Source organism: Vanessa cardui, chromosome 2 (genome assembly GCF_905220365.1).
Source record: "Vanessa cardui chromosome 2, ilVanCard2.1, whole genome shotgun sequence".
NCBI classification, from domain to species: domain Eukaryota; kingdom Metazoa; phylum Arthropoda; class Insecta; order Lepidoptera; family Nymphalidae; genus Vanessa; species Vanessa cardui.
The window spans coordinates 9,708,210-9,731,418 of record NC_061124.1 but is presented as its reverse complement, the minus strand read 5'-3'; the positions used below and the strand labels follow the sequence as shown (position 1 = coordinate 9,731,418).

The 23,209-nt window shown below is 32.3% G+C and overlaps 4 protein-coding genes across 4 annotated transcripts; 2 read left to right on the top strand and 2 right to left on the bottom strand.

Annotated features, from left to right (window-relative positions):
* Positions 1–4,851: 4,851 nt before the first annotated feature.
* LOC124540655 lies at positions 4,852–5,636 on the top strand. Its single transcript, XM_047118325.1, has 2 exons — positions 4,852–5,527; positions 5,596–5,636. Exons 1-2 carry the CDS (start codon positions 4,852–4,854, stop codon positions 5,634–5,636), a joined length of 717 nt encoding a protein of 238 aa, XP_046974281.1.
* A 284-nt stretch (positions 5,637–5,920) lies between these two features.
* On the top strand, positions 5,921–7,405 carry LOC124540616 (zinc finger MYM-type protein 1-like). Its single transcript, XM_047118287.1, has one exon. It carries the CDS (start codon positions 5,921–5,923, stop codon positions 7,403–7,405), a length of 1,485 nt encoding a protein of 494 aa, XP_046974243.1.
* A 6,052-nt stretch (positions 7,406–13,457) lies between these two features.
* LOC124540790 (follicle cell protein 3C-1) lies at positions 13,458–17,390 on the bottom strand. Its single transcript, XM_047118510.1, has 4 exons — positions 17,248–17,390; positions 15,809–15,972; positions 14,849–15,028; positions 13,458–13,737 (listed from the first exon to the last, which is right to left on the bottom strand). The coding sequence occupies exons 2-4, from the start codon at positions 15,950–15,952 to the stop codon at positions 13,564–13,566; spliced, it is 498 nt and encodes a 165-aa protein (XP_046974466.1). The 5' UTR covers positions 15,953–15,972; positions 17,248–17,390; the 3' UTR covers positions 13,458–13,563.
* A 4,396-nt stretch (positions 17,391–21,786) lies between these two features.
* On the bottom strand, positions 21,787–22,934 carry LOC124538941 (armadillo repeat-containing protein 7). Its single transcript, XM_047116218.1, has 3 exons — positions 22,687–22,934; positions 22,405–22,575; positions 21,787–22,324 (listed from the first exon to the last, which is right to left on the bottom strand). The coding sequence occupies exons 1-3, from the start codon at positions 22,793–22,795 to the stop codon at positions 22,074–22,076; spliced, it is 531 nt and encodes a 176-aa protein (XP_046972174.1). The 5' UTR covers positions 22,796–22,934; the 3' UTR covers positions 21,787–22,073.
* Positions 22,935–23,209: the final 275 nt, after the last annotated feature.

Sequence of the window (23,209 nt, the reverse complement as noted above, 5' to 3'; positions counted from 1 at the left end):
TGGCCCGTATGAAACATTTTTTTTTAATATATATTTTGATCTTGTCAATCATATAATCATTTTAATAATAATCTTTAAAATTTAATTTAATAATCGAAATAGTATTTTTATATATTTAATCGCAATTTGTTTTATACCAATCAACTATGACATTCAATCAAAATTACATTATATATTTTACAAGATTAATTTTAAAGCTACCACCGGATTTTAAAGCAGATTATACCTACCCAGAATACTTGCAAGAAACCCTGCAGTTTTTTATTAACTTGGTAGGCGGACGGGCAAATGGCTTACCTAGTGGTAAAAACTCACTACCGCCCATTAGCCCATAAACATTAGCGCTGTGAGAAAAATAACCATTCATTACTTCGCCAATGCCCTACCAACCTTGGAAACTAAGATATTATATCCAATGTACCTGTACTTACACTGGTCAAAAATACTAAATATCACTATTGGCGGAAGAGTATCGCTTCGGTGCCTACCAAGACGGACACGACAGCCCTACCAAGTAAATTACTTTTTTACACCAACTAAATGAAATACCTATATATTTTGACGACCTCCGTGGTCGAGTGGCGTGTACACCGGTTTTCATGGGTACCCCACTCCGAGGTCCCGGGTTCGATTCCCAGCCGAGTCGATGTAGATTATCATTAATTTTCTATGTTGTCGGGTCTGGGTGTTTGTGGTACCGTCGTTACTTCTGATTTCCCATAACACAAGTGCTTTGGCTACTTACATTGGGATCAGAGTAATGTATGTGATGTTGTCTCATATTTATATTTATATTTTTTATTTCAAATAATTATATTATTGTAACTTGTGTGAATTCCTATTCTCAGAAACCTATACTAATATTGTAAATGTGAAAGTAAATCTGTCAGTCTGTTTGTGTGTCGCTCTTTCAGGACAAGACCAATAAACCGAATTTGATGAAAATTGCTGTGAAGCAAGCTTGATCTCCAAGAAAGGACATAGACCAATTTTTTACCTAAATTATGACAGCCAACCCTCAAAAACACGAGTGAATCCGCGGGCGACAACTACTAGTTCTACTAGTTAAAAGTAAATATTCCATCAATTCATCCAAGTGACACATAGTAGCAAGCGTCACTCGTCATAGTAGTTACTCGAAGGTGGGCGTTTCGACCTTCGCGGATCCTGACTCGTCTCTTGTTTTCCTACAATACAACTTATTAGTGTCATATTTTACATTGCGCTCACAAGCAAGACACGACTTAATACAAGAAAATGTTATATAAATAAATGAATGTATACAGAGTTTATATTTTATAAATATACATATAGACTATTTTATATTTTAACACCATAATTAGTAGGTATGCTGCTAAAATATCTTGAATTGTATATATTAATTTTCCTTTATTTACAAAAAAGAATTTTATGCAGTTTACGGTAGGTTGGAAAGTTTTCATCTATAGGTATAATTTACAAATTAACAAAAATATTTTCCACCCACAAAATATCGATACGAAGCCGCTACACATTGATTTTTAATTAGGAATCCGTGATAAATTGTTAGTATCAGTTTGAATTAAGCATGCAGAGCGTTTAGTCACTGGTGAGACTGATTTTTCATCACATAAAGTTATAGTTTTAAAGCATCAAGTAATACCGTTAGGCCGTTAGGTACATCCGATGTTTCGCGGCGACGATCTAACCCACGACGCATCTTCTGCCCGAGCTGCCTGGTCCAGCAATAAAATATTTCTTTTTATGTCTCTTTCGTGTAACGCTTGAACCCGGCTGTGATTGCGCAAGGTGCGTTCCGTGTTTACGCCTCACGGACAGTACCCTCGTGCTCTGAGGAAGTCGAAAACGTGTTTCGCCTATTATCAGTCGAGTCAAGTTCAATATCGAAAAAATTGGTCTGGCTTTTATTTGGTTTGTCCACACTATGCCGTCCCATTTCATAGTTATGAAATTTTACTGCCGTTTTTCGATCATAGAATATTATATATAATTCAATTTGCTTCCATTTTAAATATGAATCATTAAGTTTTTACGTTAAGTCGTATAAAATTGCTCTCGCTCTTATATATTTTTTTCATTTCAAAATTAAAAGAAAATAAAACAATAAGTCACAAATGTCAAATTTAAATTTTCAAAAATCGAAAATACCACTACTTTTAAATAGGAAGTACACACATTTATTTTGAATAGATAATTATAATAACGAAAAGACGTATAACATCTATATATTAATAGTTTTAGAATTATTAACATTAATACTTTTGTTAATTTTGTGTACTTTGAAAGAAATTTATTTAAATAAGATTTATTCATAAATTCTGAAATATATTTTGTACGGCGCCTTATTTTGAAATGAAAATAAGGCACCGTACAAATTAGATACGAATAGTACGAGGCTTATTTTCAAAACTTGCTGCCCCGTGTGATTTCACACTTCACACATATTCTAAGCGTTACAGTTAGTGCTTAGAGTCAATAAGTATCAGCGAAATATTATATAAACTAAAACCATTATCAACAAATGAACTGTATGTCCAAAAACATATATTTAATCAGACTAGTAATATCAGTGAGTTCTAAAAAAAAAAATCTACGGCTCTATGTTACTAGTATATAAAACGTACCCGTAATATTCATATTATTGAAATATGCGTTTATAATAATTTAAGTCCTTGTGGTCTCAGAAACACTCTTTGTTTGTGGACAACAAGTGAGGAAGTTATTAAATATTAAACTTAAACTTCCTTTGTTTACTGACTAAATTTTACTATCAGCGTCCTATTTTAGATACCCTGACTCTTAATATGTGTTTTTATTACTAACAATTTCTTTTTTAATATTTGTTTTACTAAGAATAAATAAAGTTAGTGCAGTGCGCTCTGTATAAAATAAAATTTGGCAGACTTTTAACGGACAATTATTTATGGAAATGGTTTTGTTAGTGGGGATGGCATTGATTGCGCTTTACTCATATAATTCGGCTCGAGCGATGCCTATAGGACAGAATAAATTTATATATTTCGCCTAGTAAATATATAAACATATATAGTAAACTTAGCGTTTTCACTATCTTCGCGGTCGTCACGAACTAGATCACAGTACGATCCGCATAATATGCATTACAAATCGAGAACGTCTGCAATTTTTTATACTCTGTAGATATCACTCCTTAAATAATTGTAACTTTGTCATTCTATTTTTCTAATTGTCAAATCCCAGATTAATTTATACTCACACATATTTTAATGACTTAACAACGAAAATCAATCATTTCTCATTTCTGTGAAACCAGTGGCGTAGCTATCATAGGGCCAGGTGGTGCCGTGCACCAGGGCCCTCGAGCTCAGGGGGCCCCCTAGCCTCAGCTTTGAAAAAAATGAAAAAAAAAAAAATTTAAAAATTCAAAAAATTTAAAAAAAAGAGCCTCGAGTCTCGAGCCTGCTCACAAGAATTTTTTTTTTTCAATTTCAATTTTTTATTTTTTTTTCAATTTAAATCAACACCACCAATGATTAAACTCCTTGTTTAACATTTTCAACACATGCGCCAAGCGTCCTCTATAAGCATGTGCTGTTTGTTTGTTATCGTTATTTCAGTTATAGATGCTTGATAAAAATATTTTGTAATAGCATTGTACTCAATAGTTTTTGAATGTTTTTTTGTAAGTCAGTATTTGAGTAGAAACTTACCCAAAAATATATACCTACATACAACAAAACTAATTAAATATAATGCAAAAAATAAAAATAACAAAAAATCTTTAATTCATAATAAACTTTGCTAGGGGATTGGATAAAATATCAATAATCCACGCCATTGTACGCAAGTCGTCATAATATTCTGTTAATTGAAGAATATTTTTGCAAAATTGGCGCGGGACTTAAGTATGAAAAACACATATTCGCCTCCAAGGTCAGCGCCGCACTTGCGATGTTAGATACCTACGATTATTATTTGTTACTTTAGCGTCAAGACTTGAGAGTATCTAAAATGATTAAAAGTAATAAAATTGTATATAATGTATATATGCCTAAATCTCATTGTTTTAGTCTGTTAGTTGTAGTAGTAGTAGGCATTATATAGTAGGTTATAATATTAACTTATAGTAAATAATAGTGAAGCAAGATTTATGAGCTTAATGGCGATAATAATACAGTATATAGACAATGGTGACTCCTAATCATAAGGTGGCTCATTTGTCTTAAGATACTTCCTACAAAAATAAAATTAAGCTCTAAAGGTTTTAGCTGCCTTTGTTTTCATTTTATGTCATTAAACCACACCAATGGCACTTTAACAATAAGTAATAATCCAATAAATGATAAATTGTATTTATTAAATTATTACTACTATTGTATTTATTACTATTATTGTATTTATTTTATAAAATATATTTTTAAATATTATTTTGAGCATATTCACTGCAATGAGGATTCAGGTACCTACTTACTGCGTTCAAACTGAAGTGGTAAAAATGATCCATCCATCCGGCACCAAATTCTGGTAAAACTCATTTTTGCAAAAAAAATTTCCGATGACAATTGACACGATACAGGTTGCAGCACAACGCTAACCGTATAATGTATGATAGGTCTCAACCTGATCGGCAATAAAAAACAACCAACGTTTTCCTAAACTCAAGTCCAAATTGACAAACGAGCTGCTATAGAAACGATAATATCTTCTTATGAATTAATATTGATTTTACCACATTATTACCAAACCAGCTGTTTTATGGTTCTTTTCTGTTGAGCTTGCTCGTAATCTATACTAAACATTAACAAGCAATATAGGAAAATCTCAGTGAGTACTCCGGATTTCTAAAATTTCGATAGTTACCAATTAAAAATTATGGAACGAAAAAAGGAACGTAGCGGTGCCGCAAAGCGGAAACAACGACAAGAAAGAGAAGAAAGTAAAAAAAAATTGCCCAAGCTAGATAGCTTTTTTACGAAACCGCTTTCTGCTACAGTTCCTTCAACAGCCGAAACATCGTTCAAAAGTGCCGAAGTCATCGTTCAAAATACTACCATCAATGCCCCTGCTGAAAATGACTACCTCGACGCTTCCGTGCAACCTACAGTAGAGGAATCATCAATTTCTACATCTTCAAAAGTTCTCGAAATTTCAAATGACTTGGGAAATTACATCAACAAGAAACTGAGTGATACCGAAAAACGTCTGATTCTTGACAAGGGACCTTTGAAACCTCCGGGACCTTTTCCGAAGGACCCCCACCAAGACAATAGGAGCTTTTCAGAAACGTATTACGTTTCTACGTCACAATACGGTCCAGTTGATCGTTTTTGGATATGTTACTCCAAAATGCTGGATGCTGCCTACTGCCAACCGTGTTGGTTGTTCGCTTCGCAAATAAATGCATGGTGCACTGGATTTCGGGACTGGAGGCATTTATCAGACAGAATCAAGCAACATGGTTCCTCGAAAGCACACACGGAGGCGTGCGCTGTATATGAAGTGTGGCAAAAAAGTTCCACCATTGACAGAGAACTTGTAGATGAAATTCGCAAAGAAGCATCATTTTGGAGACAAGTTCTTCGCAGATTATTTGATATTATAATCACTCTTGCGAAGAGTTCTTCGGCTTTGAGAGGACATCGAGAGGATCTGAGTGAGGGAGGAAATCACGGAAATTTTCTCACAATTGTCCAACTCGTCGCTAGATACGACCACATCTTGCGTCAAGTTTTGGATATGCCCAAAGGTAAGAAATTATCTCGTTTACTGTGTCTATAATTTATGTTCTCATAATCTGATGTTTTCTAATATCCCCATGTTTTTAGGATCAACAAGATACCTGAGTGCAACGATTCAAAATAAAATGATCGAGTGTTTGGGCACCAAACTCGAGAATCATTTGTTGGATCGAATTAGGGCGTCACCGTTTTTTGCCATCATCATGGATACCACGCAGGACATATCAAAAGTGGATCAACTGAGCATTGTCGTAAGATATGCAGTGATATCAAGATCGGAAAATGGACAACCAATCGACATTGAAGTAAGAGAGGTATTTCTAGGTTTCCACGCAGTCACTAAACACAGCGCCGCGGATTTGGTAAATCAAGTTACTACGTTGTTCTCCGAAAAGGGTCTTGATTTTAAAAAGTGTGTTGGGCAAGGTTACGATGGGGCCAGTGTAATGAGTGGTGCGTATAATGGTGTGCAAAAACAAGTTAAAGATATTCAGCCAAACGCAGAGTACGTACATTGCGCCAGTCATAATTTGAATTTGGTCGTAAATGATGCCGTTCGAGGTTCCGTCGAAATTCAGAAGTTTTTTGCAACAATTCAAGACTTATTTAACTTCTTTGGAAACAGCATTAAGCGCTGGGACCTTTTATCGAAATTCACCGGTGAATCAGAAATAACTTTGAAAAAATTGAATCCAACAAGATGGTCCAGCAGGGTTAATTCAATAACTGCAGTCAAACTTCGTTTTTTCGATATCATCAAAGCATTGTCCGAAATAACGCTGAAGAGTTTCAGTAAAGACGAACGCAGTGAAGCAGAGATTATAAAATCAAAAATGCTGAATTTTGAGTTTGTATTTCTTTGTGAATTCATGCACAGCGTATTGAACAATATCAATTATGTTTCCAAAGTTTTGCAAAAACGTGATATCGTTTTGGACGAAGCGAGTAACGCTTTGGACGAAACAACGGATAAATTGAAAAAGTACAGAAATGACTTCGAGTCCTTCAAGTCCAAGGCCACCGAAACCGCGAGAAAATACGACATCGATCCTACCTTCCCAGAAAAGCGACGAAGAAAAACTAAAAAGCATTTCGATGAATTGGCTTCTGATCACCGATTCGAAAACCAGGAAGAAGTCTTTAGAGTAACTATTTTCAACAGTGTACTCGACATAATAATCAATCAGTTAGATGCGCGTTTTGTTGGTATGAGTGCAATTTGTAAATCGTTCGACTTCCTGATTCCAAAAAATCTGCTCAGCTGGAATGAAACGATTTTACTCAAAAAATGTGATCAGTTTCAGAAGAAATATTGCGATATAATTGGACCCACTTTTTCGCTCCAATTTCTTAATGTATATCATCTGATCCTCCCTCAATTGATGGAGACGTGGTCTATTCGCCAGCTTTGCAAAGAAATTATAACGAAATTTGGCGTGCTCGAATGTGACCTTACGGAAGTGTATACAGCGATGCTACTGTTTCACACAATTCCTGTTACTTCCGCGGCAGCAGAAAGATCTTTCAGTAAACTGAAGATTATAAAAAATTATTTAAGAAACAGCATTGGCCAAGATCGCCTCCGACATTTATCGTTGATTGCAATAGAAAATGAGGCGGCATCAAACTTGGAATTGAGTGAAATTATAGACGAATTCGCAAACATTAAAGCGCGCAAGAGATTGTAAATCGGGCGGGGAATTCTCTTAAAAATCGTTTTTTCTTTTAATTAATAAATATTCTATATTGTTATGTGCGTCGTTGTTTATTTACTCCCTTTTTCTTCCATTGAACACATGAAGATTTTGATAGAGACGACGTATGGATTTAGCCTACTAGGGATGATTCAACCCACTGTTTCCTATTCTTATTCCCGATCAATCATTTTCATATCAATAAGTTCAAACTACGCGGAAAGAGGGGAGGAGGGCCCTTTTCTCTCATTATGCACCAGGGCCCTTGCCCCCCTAGCTACGCCACTGTGTGAAACAGCAGGTAGTGCCGGCCTCAATTCACCCCACTGTCTCCGTAGTTTCCATTCGCAATCGCAAAAACTTGTGAACGGTGCTACGGGCGGGGCGACTATATCGACTATCTTGCTAATGTCCACTGTAACTTGACATGTCTCATTTATAAACAATCCCCCTATGAGGACGTTAAGCTGAGCAGCGAGGGAGGATGGGTAGTTCACATTAACTGGCGCGGATTTAATGACACATTGTTGGAGACGGTGAACGGTTTGAGGTATTGAGAAGTTCTTGTGATGCGACGCAAGCGCACCGTTATCCTATTTCCTCCCTCCTTAGTTTGTTGTTGCTTATTATAAGATTTAGCGAGTACACGTCACTTTTGTTTATGGAGAAAATCATTATTTCACATGAGACATTGCGCTTTTGAGCCATAAAGTTTAGTTTACGTTATATTGGATACAACGACAATAAAATTGTTTCCTAACCTTGTGTGATTTAAAAATAATATAACGTGAATCATGTAACTTACATGAAATTCATTGAAATAGGTAATTAATCAGTCAAAATTAATTACAGTGTAACTAGAAAATGTCCATTCTACTTTGAAAGTGCAAACAAGTAAATATTTTTTTTTGAAATCGGTATTTAAGTTATTGATTAAAGGTCCTGGTTTACTTTAGCTTAAATAATACAATAGCTGTAATAGGTGTGAATTTTTGAAGAAAATTATTAATAAGATTCCTATAACTATTAAAAACGGTTATATTTCAAATTCTCTATAATTTAATAAGAAATTTCCAGCGGCTTTTTTCATCTAGCAATTAAATGACTTCAAAGCGCACTCTTATTCAAATGACGTCATAAAATCCTGAAACTAAAGTAATCTACTTAACGTACTTGAAAATTACTCGGAAAATTAATGCATCTTTCTTTATAAGTTCCACATATGAGCGACGGAGTACTGCGGCTCAGTTCGTAGGAAAACTATAAAATGCATACACCGACGTTTCCAATGGAGAGCGGGTGATGAGAAGGGGGCGATGCGGGGTGAGGGGCTAGTCGACACACTTTCTGAAGGGCTCTAAAACCACGGCTTTTGTGGCCACCTTTATGAGGCATCTATTCGTGGACCTTTGATTTATCACAAACAGTTAAGGCCAGTTTTTGTGTAAACAGTTGGTATTCCACATTTTTATGTAGATATAGCTTTGAAGTAGTTCTGTCGCACGCATTACCATATCGAGGATGCAACAAATCGCCAATCCACTGTACGTGTTAACATTACTATTACCTGCTTATATGTTAAACACTCTTGAGAAAAAATATCTCGTAACGTTCCTATTAATTATTATTGTGTTACAGAATAACTGTACAGAATTATCTATGTAGGCTCGTTACGGCAATCATTACTTACTTTAGTATTGTAATAGATTTCATGGCTCTATAATCATTGAAATCGATTAAAACTATAGTACCTTTCTTGAAACTAAAATATTGCAGATAAGATGTTTTTAAATCTGTTAAATAATCATAATTATTAAATTAACACAGATATTCGGCCGTTATCTAATCTGAGCTGAGTTGAGCTTTCATGACCAAACCAGAATTAATGAAATTTGGAATGTTTAAGCCTGAATCCAAGGATAATTCAAACTCTAAAACCTGAGCGAAGCCGCGAACGTCATCTAGTTTATCTTAAATATGAAATCAATAGTTAATTTGATAATTTTAACTATCGAATACACATATAAAACTGATGATTTCCGTCTTAAACAACTGCAATACTTTTCATTATCTTTGTCTTTATTTGAAAGAGTACTTCTATCTTTTTTTGTCAGTCATTGCAAAACTGACGATAGAGCTGTTATATGAACTTTTACAATAAACTCCTAAACAAAAGAGCAAAAGAATTTTATTGTAATCGTTTATATAATATTCGTTGAAGTTACAGTGTTGTGTTATGTACAGCTATGTATCACATTATATTCAAATTATAAGTCCTGCTAATGCATTCAAGAACTTACGTACTTGTAATATGTGTTTCAGAATCAAAGGAATAAAAATAAGCAAACTCTTGTTTTCCGTATTAAAAGCTCTTAATAGTTCTGTTACATTGTGCACTTCAAATGGTTGTTGATTAATATATCTTTACTAATAATACGACATTTTTCCATTTAACTACTTATATACACTTTAATTTTTCTTTCGAAGTTCTGATAACAGCTTCTTCGAATTTATAAACGCCATTTTTTTCGTTAATCCATAATTAATATCACAGATTGTTCAAGCTCTCGATCGATATCGCGCCATCTCGATATCAAATGCTATTTATTAGCCTTACTCATCTTCCGGTAATAATTACATATATAGGTAAATACTTATAATCATTTTAAAAAACTCTTTAATTAGGAAACAAAAAAATAACGATAGTGAAATTGTAAAATTTTTAGTTTAAGTATTATTTTATAAATGATCGTTTGAAAAATGAAGTATTTTTAAACACAATTGTTAATATTATTTTTCTATCGTGGTGCCTTCCTTGAATCATGAAGTACCCAAGCGAGGGCAGTGGTCTCAGGTGGGAGGGGGATAGTTGCGCAACGCATTACAATAACGCGACATTACGTGCCTTGGCCGCTGCGCCCGCGCCGGGGTCATGCGCCGCGGTTCGGGGAACGTTTACACCATTGTCACGTGGAACCGAACTTTAGAGTTCGCAGGATTCGTTTCTATATCGATAAATACCTCTTTAATATTTAAAAGTTATTAAAACGGAGATTCAATATGATCACAACAAAAATATATAGTAAATAAAGAGATTAAACTCTTTTAACATAATGAATAAGAGTAAAATCAATGCAAATTTATAATAGATACGTCTTAAGAGATACACTAAACATGATATTTTGTATCATTTACTGCTTTGGTATTAAATCTTACTTTCAATTAATATGTGTGATCTAGTTAAACGTGCAAGAAAGCATTCTCCAAGGTACTTATGAACAAACTAACGAAGCGACAGTTGCAAACGACGTCGACAGCAACAGCCGTTTGAAATAATAATAATAACTAAATCTATCGTCACAGAAATCAGCGAGATCGACTCAACTCCACGTGTTAAGGTCAAAAACTTCGAACGTTTCAAATAAATTTATTACACAATGTCGAGAATGAACGCTGACTATTATTTTGAATTATTAAAATTATGCGACAATTGCGATTTTAAAGGAGGCCACTACTTATTGGTTACTAATCTGCGCAAAGAAAGTAAAGGTATAAAACGAACCTAGCATTCATCGAATACTAATACCAAAGCTGCCCTTGATACCATTTTATGCGATCGGAATTAATTGGCTTGATCATACTTGTATCGGAGGGTGAACAGCAAATCAGATCTCGTTTAGATAGTTAAATACGCTTACGATAATACTAATTAATACACGATTAATGCTGGTGCGTACCTCCTGTAATGTAAACATGGTCTCGGATAGGTTCTAAGTAAAATATAAATAATTCCTAGTGTAATCCATTACATAAAAATATTTTAAAAATTCGTTGGAATTAGAAGGACGTCTTAGGGTTAGTTTTGGCAAAAAAAATCTAAACGGACTTATTCAGTAACTTATCAAAAATGTCAAATATACATACACAATGTTTAAACAGACACAAGTACATAATACCACTATAGTTTGATATAAGTTCGTCAACTTCTTAAAAATGTTTGTAAGATGATATTACTGTACACCTGTTTACAATCACACGGAAAACATCCACATAACCTTAATTACATAACATATTAATGCTGAAAGTTGAAACTATTCGAGTTTAAAGAGCCTTTTCGAGATGTGTTAATTCTAAACTTGATAGATTGTAGAACTAGAGATCCAGCCGTCCACGCAAGGATGCGCAGGCGACGCGTTTCTTTTTAGAAAGTGGCACGTGTCGGGGTTGTTCACCCTACACGATCCGGGTCACACCGCGTCCCGCGCGCCGCGCTCTTGCGCCGTAAGTACTATACGTACTAGTCCTTGATAAGGAAACTCCATTGACACCATAATCGAACCGGGTCGACGGATAAGGCACTCCTTGTGAGATATATAGGACGCCTGATATGATAGCGTTGAGTCACATACTATGCTAAGATTTGAATTTGTACTTAGTGTCATACACCTTGTATTCATGTAAATCGTGACTAATAATGGTAGCGCAATGTCAACTGAACATGTCGCAGGGCGTCGAGTTAGTCGATGAATTTGTAATAAGCACACGCCATTGTAAAATTCTGCATAGAGCACGCTAAACAAATCCAAAATAAGGTTTACATTAATAAAATTTAGATTTGATTACTTTATTATGAATAACAAACACAATTCGTTAAAAATTTTATACCTCTGTCAGTGTTCTTGCCTACATTTTAAACAACACGTTTTTATATGAGACGTATTTAAATGTAACAATATTGAAATAGTAACCAGTGTTACCACTATAAAATCTAAAACACTCGTTTTTTATTAACACGGAACGTTTCACTGAAATGTTTTAAATTGGTTATAATGCATCTCCTGCTGCAACCTGACACTGCGTACGAGTTGTCATGACGAGTTTGTAGGTTGTGTCAATTTGAGTACCTACGTCCAACGAGACCACAACAATAGCGTTTATTTCTAGAATAGCCTGCTGTCTGTTTAAAAAGGATCATTGTTTAAAATTCTTTTTGTATTTCTAACTCAATTTGAAATTAAAATGATTCCATTTTCTTAACTACTACTATATTAAGTAGTTTGTTACGTTAAACAGGTACAAATCAAAATCAAAATAAAGTTTATTCAAGTAGGCTTTTACAAGCACTTTTTAATCGTCATTTTACAATTAAGTGAAGCTACCAAACGATTACAAAACGATTGATCTATCATAGAGAGTGCAACATTATTGATTGATTACATAATATAATATCGTGGTACCTTAACCTTACACAAAACAAGTTCATAGAATTTTTAAGCCTTTATCATTTATAAACAATTGTTTTATCGTAATTCATTTTTTCCCAGACAATTAATACGAACAATTTAAAGAAGACAATTGTTATCTAAGAATTAGATTAACGCGATTTAATGATATATAATATTAATTAATGCAACAATACAAGATACCTTTAAAATAAATAACATTTGAAATGATCACCGTTTCTGTTTTCTCTACAGGGATGACACCCGCATAGCCACGTTGTCCCAAACTAAAATACACCACTTAAAGACTCAGCTGCTCCCGCAGACTACGAAACTGGGTCAAAATGATTGACTTATTTCTCTATTTATGACGTTACAGCCCTAAGCGTCTAGGTTTTGTTCCTTGCTAGAAATGAGTTTTGATTAAAAAAAACTATTCCATGCATAGCTGAAACGGCAGATTATGTCAATGAAATAAAAATCTTTGAAGTTCTTTAAAAAATAATATATTACAAAAAAATTTTAGCATAAATTAACATTAACTACTAATTTATTACTTATTAATTACTAAATTATATTATAACTATTATCAATAATCTGTATTTATAAATAGATTAAATATTTAATATAAAGACTTACGTAACTAAATAAAAATAATAATAACAATAAATAATATCTCATGTGATGTTTTGCACAGATTATATCATGATCATGTAACAATTAATGATAATTCTAAATTGATCCTTCAACTTGTATTGTTAAATAAAAAAAAAATAAGAACGAAAGAACTTAATAAAATAAATTACTAATGTACATCTGCATATATAATCTATGATAGCTTAAAACTATGCAATCTTTAGTCTAATTTCTGTTAATAATACGTATGTACTAACAAGCTACGCTTTACTTTATATAATATAACATTTAAACCTAGCACTTGTGATGCTGTCCATCCGTGCAGCAGAATTCTTTACCCGCGGAAAAGTTAGTGGGGGTCCACTGGCCACCGCAGTTCCTGATAAAAAGGAACGCCTTCTCTCGGCGTACGTCTCGCTCTACTGCGCCACAGATTACTGGCCCGGCTCGCGGCAAGTACTTTAATATCTGAATATTGCGGAAGAATTAAGTTAGTACTTTATAATGCACAGATTAAATTGTTTGTAATAATAAAAACAATGAAATTATGAATTTAAATATAGGTAAACCATTTTATTGCTATGAATGTTTTACATCAATTATATTAAAAATATAGAAAGATGATAAAATTACGTTTAATTTCTCTGAACAGAGCTTTTGAAGATGTATTTGGACTAAAAACGTAATGCGTATATTTTTAAAAAACATGTTTATAGGATATGTATATATGTACTTATGTGTAAATTGAAAACCAATATCCAAGTATTTTAATATAAACCTGCCAAATTAAATAACTGTTTTATTAGGAGATATCTTTAAACAAATTGTACTTTTAAATTACTAAACTATGATCAGTGAAATAATGATACTGAAACAACTGACGTTCTCTTCACATCGAAGAAAGTACAGCAATTATTAATTCATCTCGGTAATGTAAATCAGTGACTAATTAAAATGAAAAATCTACGAGGGAAGTGATTGCCAACATAATAGACTACATTTTATTGTCTATCCGCATAACACTTTCTAAGAATCAAACGTTGTATCAACACTTTAGAATTGATTGTGAAAGAATAAATGAGCTAGAAATCTGAGCACTGTTAACAAGAAAAGCTAAAAACTAATTTCCTTTAGTGTCATAGTAAAAACTCTATGATTATTTTATCGATAATATTTTCCAAATATGTCAAATCAAATCAAAATATACTTTATTCAAGTAAGATCTTATAAGCACTTTTGAATCGTCATTTAACAATTGTATTAAGTGATGCTACCACCGGTTCGGAAAGTAGATTCTATCGAGAAGAACCGGCAAGAAACTCAGTAATTACTCTGTTTCAACATTTAAAAATACAATTATATATGCTACATGCATATATAATTGTATTATATTACATATCCTGCCTGGAAGTCAACAAGTTTTAATTCCACGCTTTTTTATCGTCTGTGTAATTTTGTGTTGAATAATATGCCTTCTTTACCAGTGTATTTTTTACAAATCATTTGAATTTATGAAACGGCAAAATTAAAAATGATGACAATAAGAAGCAAGGTGTACGCTAAGAAACATAAAACATACCACATCCAGACATTTGCTGATGCAATGCTTAAATCCCCCAGTGCCGCATGGCAAACTTGGACTCTCAGTGTCGTACGTGACCACTGGCTCGCCCTGTGGCGGACCTCGCGGCCGACTGCGACGGCCCTCCTTGATGCCCACTTGCTGTGACATGAACACGCCACATTGACATGGCTCTAACTGTAAACGATAAGATGCTTGTTGTCACTTCAATTTACGATTACAAATTATATTAAAACCCCCCAATATCGTATTGTTCCTTAGCTGGGTAAATTCTTGAAGAAAAGATTTAACTTATTCTGCAGTAAGTTCTGCTCATATGTTCGGTATTGGTGGAATAATACTTATGTATAGCAAAATTTAATAACACATCTTTTTTTCACGATATTTTTATTAACCGATGAGCCCTCGCCTGGAAGTTATTTCTCTCTGATCTACAAATATACGTTTGCCACTGGACCACCTTAGTTATTATATTAATTTTAATATTACGTACTTATTTGATATAAGTCTATGAATAATAAATATACTATTTCAACACACATAAAAGCATAGATAAAATTAGTTTCATTTGCAGACTCCGAAAATTATACTTAGAAAAAGTTATTAAGGATTTATTTTAGCGGCGCTTATATCTAGAGTATTTATGTTAATCTACCATTTAAAAAGGATTCAAAACTAAATGTAATGACAAGGATCAAACACCTCGTTAACTTGATCTACGATATCCGTCTAGCGTTTCATTCTCAGGCCAATACGATAAGATATACTTAGAATATACAAGTACCGTGACAGATAATATTAAAAATATATAATGTCACAACACGTACCCAAAAAAAAAAAGAAAATAGCTTTAGTTAACAGACTGAGTTCAGAAAAAAATAGTTCTTTTTATAGCCTCTCATACACATAATTCATATAGTAAATGAAAAAAGCATAGGACATTTTACATTTACATACCTCCTCAAAATCTTCGTCAAAACCAAGAGTTTCCACAGACTTCAAGCTTTCTACGTCGTCTCGCTTGAGTTTACGCCGGGCCTCACTCGGTCCCGCTAACCACAAAAATGCCACCAAGAGTGCACACAGCCGGATGCCAATCATTGTACAGCCGATGAAGTTATCTATTCAAATTACATCATTAACGATCAAAATATAACTCAAGACTTTTTTCAACGTTAATTAGATGATAATTTAAAATAATTTATGCATTTATATCAAGATTCGTAACAAGCCATTGGATTTAACATTGTGAGCCAAAGACCAAAATTATATTTATTAGGACCATCAATGAGAAAAACGATCGCGGCGCTGAAGATTCCGTATTGTTGACAAATAGTGAACGATGTGATCTCGGTAGTGTGATGATGTGACTATATTCTAATATGTAAGGATGACCTTACGAGAATACACCAAATAACCCAGAACCCTCTTTATTTTGAACCCACTTTCAAAAAGTTCCTCAATTGAACTGCGATCGGGTCTTCTTTATTTTAGTCTGCAGGAGTTCAAATTATATCTCACGCAGTATTGAAATATAACATAATAGTTTTTTTGTGTTTTTGGGAATGTAAATTGCGGTTAGCACACTGCAATTTAAGGTATTTAAATAAACATGTGATTGACAGTTTTTTCACAGATTTGTCTTCAAATAAAATGTAAAGCTCAGATTTCGTTAGGTCTTCCTGAGGTTATTATCATCGTTTAGTTTCCACATCTATCCAAACCTGTCTAAAAGTTTCAAACAGTCCAAAAAATGTGTCACGCCGACCAATGATTTGCATTTGCAATCACTAATGTCTTTACTGCTGCTTTGCATAAGTAATGTATCACATCGGTAATGCCATTTGTGCTTTTTTTGTAGGTCTTGCTGTAATCGCGACATTTAAGTGTCCAGTAGTTCTAGTGTCGCTCGGGTCTGGGGTCATTTATATGAGCCTTCTGGAATAATTGCAGCTAGGACAAATTATTTTGCTTATACTCCATATTAAGCAGAAATCGAGAGAAGTAATAAGCATAAATAATCAGCTTAAATTCATTACTACTGGGTAGTCACTTTATGTTGTAAAGACCATAAAGGTCGGTAGGAGACGGAATGTGCGAGGTCCAGACTGAAAGCGGATTTCATGGTCTTCTCGCCTCTTTCCCAGTACTTTATAAAAGCTCTGAACCATATCTTGCTGCTATCCAAGACCGTGTATATTTGTTTACAGATGAAAAATGATTCTTAGCTCTCGAATAAACATAATGGCCCATATCTGGCACCACCAATGCGTCGCATTGAATCATTGACAAATAAATAAAATATATAAATTCTTTATGGTATCGATTCTTTTTGAAATTCAAAAAGAAAAATAATTATTGAAATTACAATTTAAATTTCGAGAAATCAAACTTACATTGTATTTTTGTAGATCACCAGTTATAATGATTTTACTCTGACCTAGGTATCTGAATAACTAAAACAATATGAATGACCTTATATTATAAAGGTGTCTATATAAATCCATATGACCAGGAATTTTAGTGCGAGACGTCACTAAAGAATGCTTAGTCAGCCTACTGTTACGTGCAAAATACGTGCATTCAATCTCGGCTGCATCGATGTACGTGTCGCAATTGATCGAAGATTCAACGAAGAAAATGCCTTTGCATCGTGAGATGATAAGCTATTTATTGGAATTTTTGTACCACCTAAGTCTCACAAGATAGACTCATAAAATTCTTATATTACAAACTAAAAAACAACGCAAATATCGTGAGGAAATGTAGCAAGCTTGCATTAAAATTATTGGTATTTTAGTCTCGATAAGCATAAATAGCTATAACATTAGGTAGGTAAATGAAATAAAATATTTTTATACTGCAAAACAGATTGATATAAAGTAAATGTAATGTTCTTTCTTAAACTCTTTCGTTAAAAAAATGTGTTATCTGAACTTAGTTATTAACCTCTGAATTTATAGTTTAAAAAAATTAGGTACAATCAAACTAAGCGCGCTTTAATACCTTTTTCAACCGAAACTTCAAAAAGGAGGAGGTTATCAAATTCGTCTGTATTTTTTTTAACAGTACTCGTGACTGTATCGCGTCTTCGAGCACAGTTTTTACTTTTACTAATCGTATAGAAGTAGTTTGATGGTATTCGAAAAAAAAAAAATATTTAAAACGATTTCTATAAAAATATTTTGTTTTATTTTTAACACGCCAGAAACTATTCCTTTTATTGAATCGTTGTTTTTAGAAAGTTTTGTGTTCATCAAAACATAAATAAATTGAATAAACAGTTAATAAAGTAAGCTATTCAAAACTTCATAAGTTAAATTGCGAATCTAGAAAACTAACGAGGATTCGTAACAATGTTTAATACATATTAGGTACTAATAAAAATTATGTCATATTATACTTCGCTATATTGTCCGTTTGTCGATCAATCTACATTTTAGCTGTGTGGCAAAATAAATTTACAAAATGTAAACTTCCACCCTCTTAGGGGTGGAGATTCGTAAAATTCGTTCTTGGTGGATGTTCAAATTTCAAGTTTGTAGGTGTAGTTTCTGAGATTTTGTGATTAATAAATGACTATATATTTCGCATTTATCTATATAGATATAATTTCACCAAATTAAACTACTTAGACCCGGGACTCATTAACAAAAAATCATATAAAATAGATACCGACACGATTCTGCAACGTTTCAATTTTTTTTTCAACTATCATCATGGAATGCATACAAGAAATATTGAAATGCAACCCAGAAACAATAACCGCAGTAAAGTGTTTTCGTGCGCTTGGATATTAATCCATTCAGTGTCCAAGCGACTTTTCTTCTTTGACCTTGAAACATATATTTAATACAATAGAATAACGACGAAGCCAATTATAAGCATAAGGGATCGTCGCGATATTGATACGTAGTGAATTCATTCATTTTAGTTGATAATTTAGATTACCATAAGGAATGTAGGTACCTACTAGAAAGCCCCTTCACCTCCTGGTCCTCGCTTGTTGCGGGAAATATAAAGCTTATTACAACGCGCTATAGTTGAGTGCATAATATTACAATTTTTTCAGATATATGCAAGCAAATAGCAATTATAAACACGAATTGTAAACACTGAAAATGAATTATAAACACAAGTAGCTACATCACTTAAAACTTATGTTTGCTCAAATTTCGAAGTTCCCAAATTTGTATTTAATATACCATTCTTGGTTCATTTTTATGAACTATGATGCTATGATGATTATGTAGCCTTTTTGTAAATTCACAATTAAAACAAACAATAATAAGTAATTAATGAAGGCAATATTACAATGACACATTCTTGCTGCGATACTTTGTTGCTTTTACGTGAAGGATAATTACATTTTACTTGCACTTATTATTTCAGAAACTACCTGCATACTCCTATCATACACAGTAATTTAAAGAAATAAGTAAAAGAAAATCTTCAGATAACTTATAATTTATTTGATTTTTTTCATTTTAATATATTTTTGTAATATTAAATTTATTCTTTCCTAGTTCGTTACATAACCGTAAAAACTTATTTTATATTTTGTCTTTCTTATCTGTATGTTCTAACCATACTGTTTTTTCCTCATAAAAAAATAAATAAATTGTGCTGTTAAAACAGGGTGACCCAATGATATTCTAATAAATAGATATGTTATACCCATACTAAACAACAGAAAAAAGTATGCCGCGCCGGGGACCGTTTATTTTACATTACAAGTAAAAAGGATAGCTTGATAAAAAACAATAAGTAAAAGGAATAACTAGATGTTTTAATTACGCAAAACGTATTACTACGTAAAACAACTAAAGGTAAACGTCCCAAGTAGGACGTTTTCTAGTCTTCACTTTTTGCGCGTTAATGAAATATCTGTTTACTAGAACATCATTGGGGTGACCAATATTCCAATCTTTTTATTATATTTTGCAGTTAATTAAGCGTGAAGTTTTCATTCTTTTTGAGCGAATTTATTTAAACATAATACCTATAATTCATTTTATGTATCACCGTATAATTTTCATCACCCTTTCCTTGTCATAAAAATTTACTAATTAACCATAACCTTTGCTTTTTTTTAATCTCTGGGTCCTAATCTACTTGATAGATTTTAATTAAATAAACGTGAATAAGAGAACATAAGAATTAACTTAAAGTCACAGTAGAAAGTAAAATAAATGAATGTAAACTGATTTTGAAGTTTAAAAGTTCAAGCATTTAATCTTAATTTTAGACTATTAGTCTCCTACAATAGATAACATTTTAAAAAGAATAAAAAAGCTAAAAAATAAAAAAGAAACAAAGACTAAAAAAAGGAATTAAATATATCATTAATTTTTTCAATTCATCCATTTACCAAGATAATAAAAATATATTTTCTATAATACAGGCTATTATTAAAACAATTATGACATTTTTAAAATGTATTATTTAATTAACTCTGAAAAACATTACTATGTTATTAAAATGGTCGTAATAAATACAAAGGAATAAATAACGAAGTAACAAATAAGCTTTTGTTTTTTAATTGTAACATAACAAGAATGATCAAATATTGCTACCGTAATATTGACATCAGTAACTAATTAGATTTTGCTTAATATTAATTTTATATTTAAAAATGCGCCATTGATCGTAGAAAAATGCAATAATTCATTCACAATCAAACAAACCAAAAAGTTCATTTATAGTAATATTATACAAAACAGCAAAATCATTTATGTAGACCTAAAACAAAGTAGGTCTCAAAAAAGGCAACCTACAAAAAACTTACAACTAAATCAACCTCTTATTATTAAATTATTATTTGTTTTTTAACAAATTAACAAATCTTCCTCCTTTCTGCTCTCATAATCCTTATAATAAACTGTGTTTTTTCTTAAAGGCACAACCCAATTTTATACAAGCCAAACAATAATACAATATGAATGAATCAAAACTTACATACAGATTTTTAAAGATCTTATTTACAATTACTGTTATTAATTGTAAGTCACATACAGCTAAAATGCAAAGTTTTATACAATTAATTGCTTTAAAAATTGCACATATTTGGTGTTACAATACATGCGACAGTACAGTTCAAAATGGTTGACAGATTATTTTTAATAGTTTTTTTTGCACAATAACACCTATGTCCCTATAGCATGTAAGTTCAACATCTATGAAACTTTATTAGAATATTGTGTAACAAATAAATTGTACTGTTCTATACAATCTCATGAATAAGTCAGTACTATTCTTAACTATATTTTGAAATGATCATTAAATATAAAGTCTGTATTTGCAATTTGTAACAAGATTATTTTATTGAAGCAGAACTTCAATATGACATGTTGACAAATAAAAAAATTTGTTCAAATATTTTGTTTCCATTTTAATTAATATTAATCTATTAGCTATCAGTCTCAATTCGTTATTGACTAACATATTGTACATAATGGACAGAATACATAATGAGTTTGATAATTAGTTATTATATACCTGATTTGGTTAGGAGCAATTTCATTTATAAGTCTTTGTTATTTTAATTTTGTAAAGTTAATTGGCACTCAAAACATTTGCATGCATTTACACATCCCTTAATAATACTTACAATTAATTCTTTCAGAATAAGATTTGTTTTTGTAACTTAATAATAGGTAAAATAAATTACACATTCAAACCGTAATTCTAACAATCTTTAGCAAGCATCAGTTTCGCTTCACCTTCAAACACAACCTTTTTCTCCTCCTCGACAATACAGAAAAATTTTACTTTGAGAATTTTCCTTACATCAACTAGTTCCACACTTATAGTAAGTTTTTCACCAACAAAACATTTATTCGGGAATTTCATGGTCTGCGAAACGAGAACAGTACCCGGCCCAGGTAAATGGGTACCAATCAAACCGGCAACAAGACCATTTAAAAAGGCTCCATGAACAATTGGTCTCTTGTTCCCATTATTTTTATGGAGATAATTGTGATCACTTGTAAGATTCGAGAATGTGTCCAAGTCCTTTTGGGTTAGTGTCTTTTGTATTCTTATTTTATCACCAGCTTTAAATGATGCTCGGCTGAATGAAGATGTGTGAAGTTTACATATCTTTTGATAATTTTTATTATTGACAGCAATATATGGAAACCGGTTTGATAACATCTTGTTCATAGTTAATTATATAACTATTTTATCTTTTCAAGTGTTGTACACATTCATTAAGAATATATTAATTATTCTTGCTTACATCATCTAGGAATACTGTAGCTAAATTTGCAACAACTTTGTTTTCTGAATTCTTTAATAGTTCCATATCTTGAATGAGTCCAGTGACATTTAGAGTTGCTTTTGCATGGCTATTAAATAAATAAATACAGATTGCTACAGCATCAGCTAATGTTTCATAGTGATTGGACTTGAGCAGTGCTACTATTGGTTTCAATGCTCCATTATTTAAAAGGTACTCAACATTTTCTGGATCTGAAATCAGAAAATTGTATATTCTACAAATGTTACAACACCAAGACGTATTTATTCTCTTTACCATAAATTCAAATTACCTATACATAAATTACAGATTCCGGATGCTGCGAAATGTAGAAGTTTGTCATTTTTTTCATTCTTCAGTACAAAAATAAATATATCTAATACTCCAACATCTCTGATGTAGACATAGTTTATTGGATCATATGCGAAATTGGCCAAATTCGCTAGCACTTGACATTTGGCCTCTGAAAATGATGTAATAATATCAGTACGTTCTGAATACCAGACCAAGTTTTACTAATGAAAAAATTCATTAATCGTTCGCCAGACAATAAATACAATAAGAATACCCATACCAAAGGAATTTGTGTTGATGAACTCATCAACTAATAGCGATAAATAATTTTCGCGGTCTGTGCCATTTTCAGGAGTTCGCTTTCTTAGTTGCGCTTGACTGCTAAACATTAATAGATTTAAATAAAAAATGAATAAAATTAATCAAATGAGCTCGTTTCCAACTACGATAAGGTAAACTTAAGACAAGGAATTAGGAAATCAACTTTCATTTGACAGGACAATAATAATTGACACTATGTCAGAATTTATCCATAATCCTTCGCCATTTTAACCATAGACTATATTAGGAATTTAAAATTATTTGGACACTAACTTCTTTTTTTATTCTAAACTATTTAAATACAGATTTAAGCAAAGCTTAATATAAAATTTCAAAGCTTCAGGAAAGAACATAAATTAATTTCGATATATTTTCTTCAAACTTTAGATGCTTCATACAAGTATTCAATTTTTATTATTTGTATTCTCGCATTAAAAGATACTTTTATATATTTTATTTTATTAACAGAATTAAAACCAATT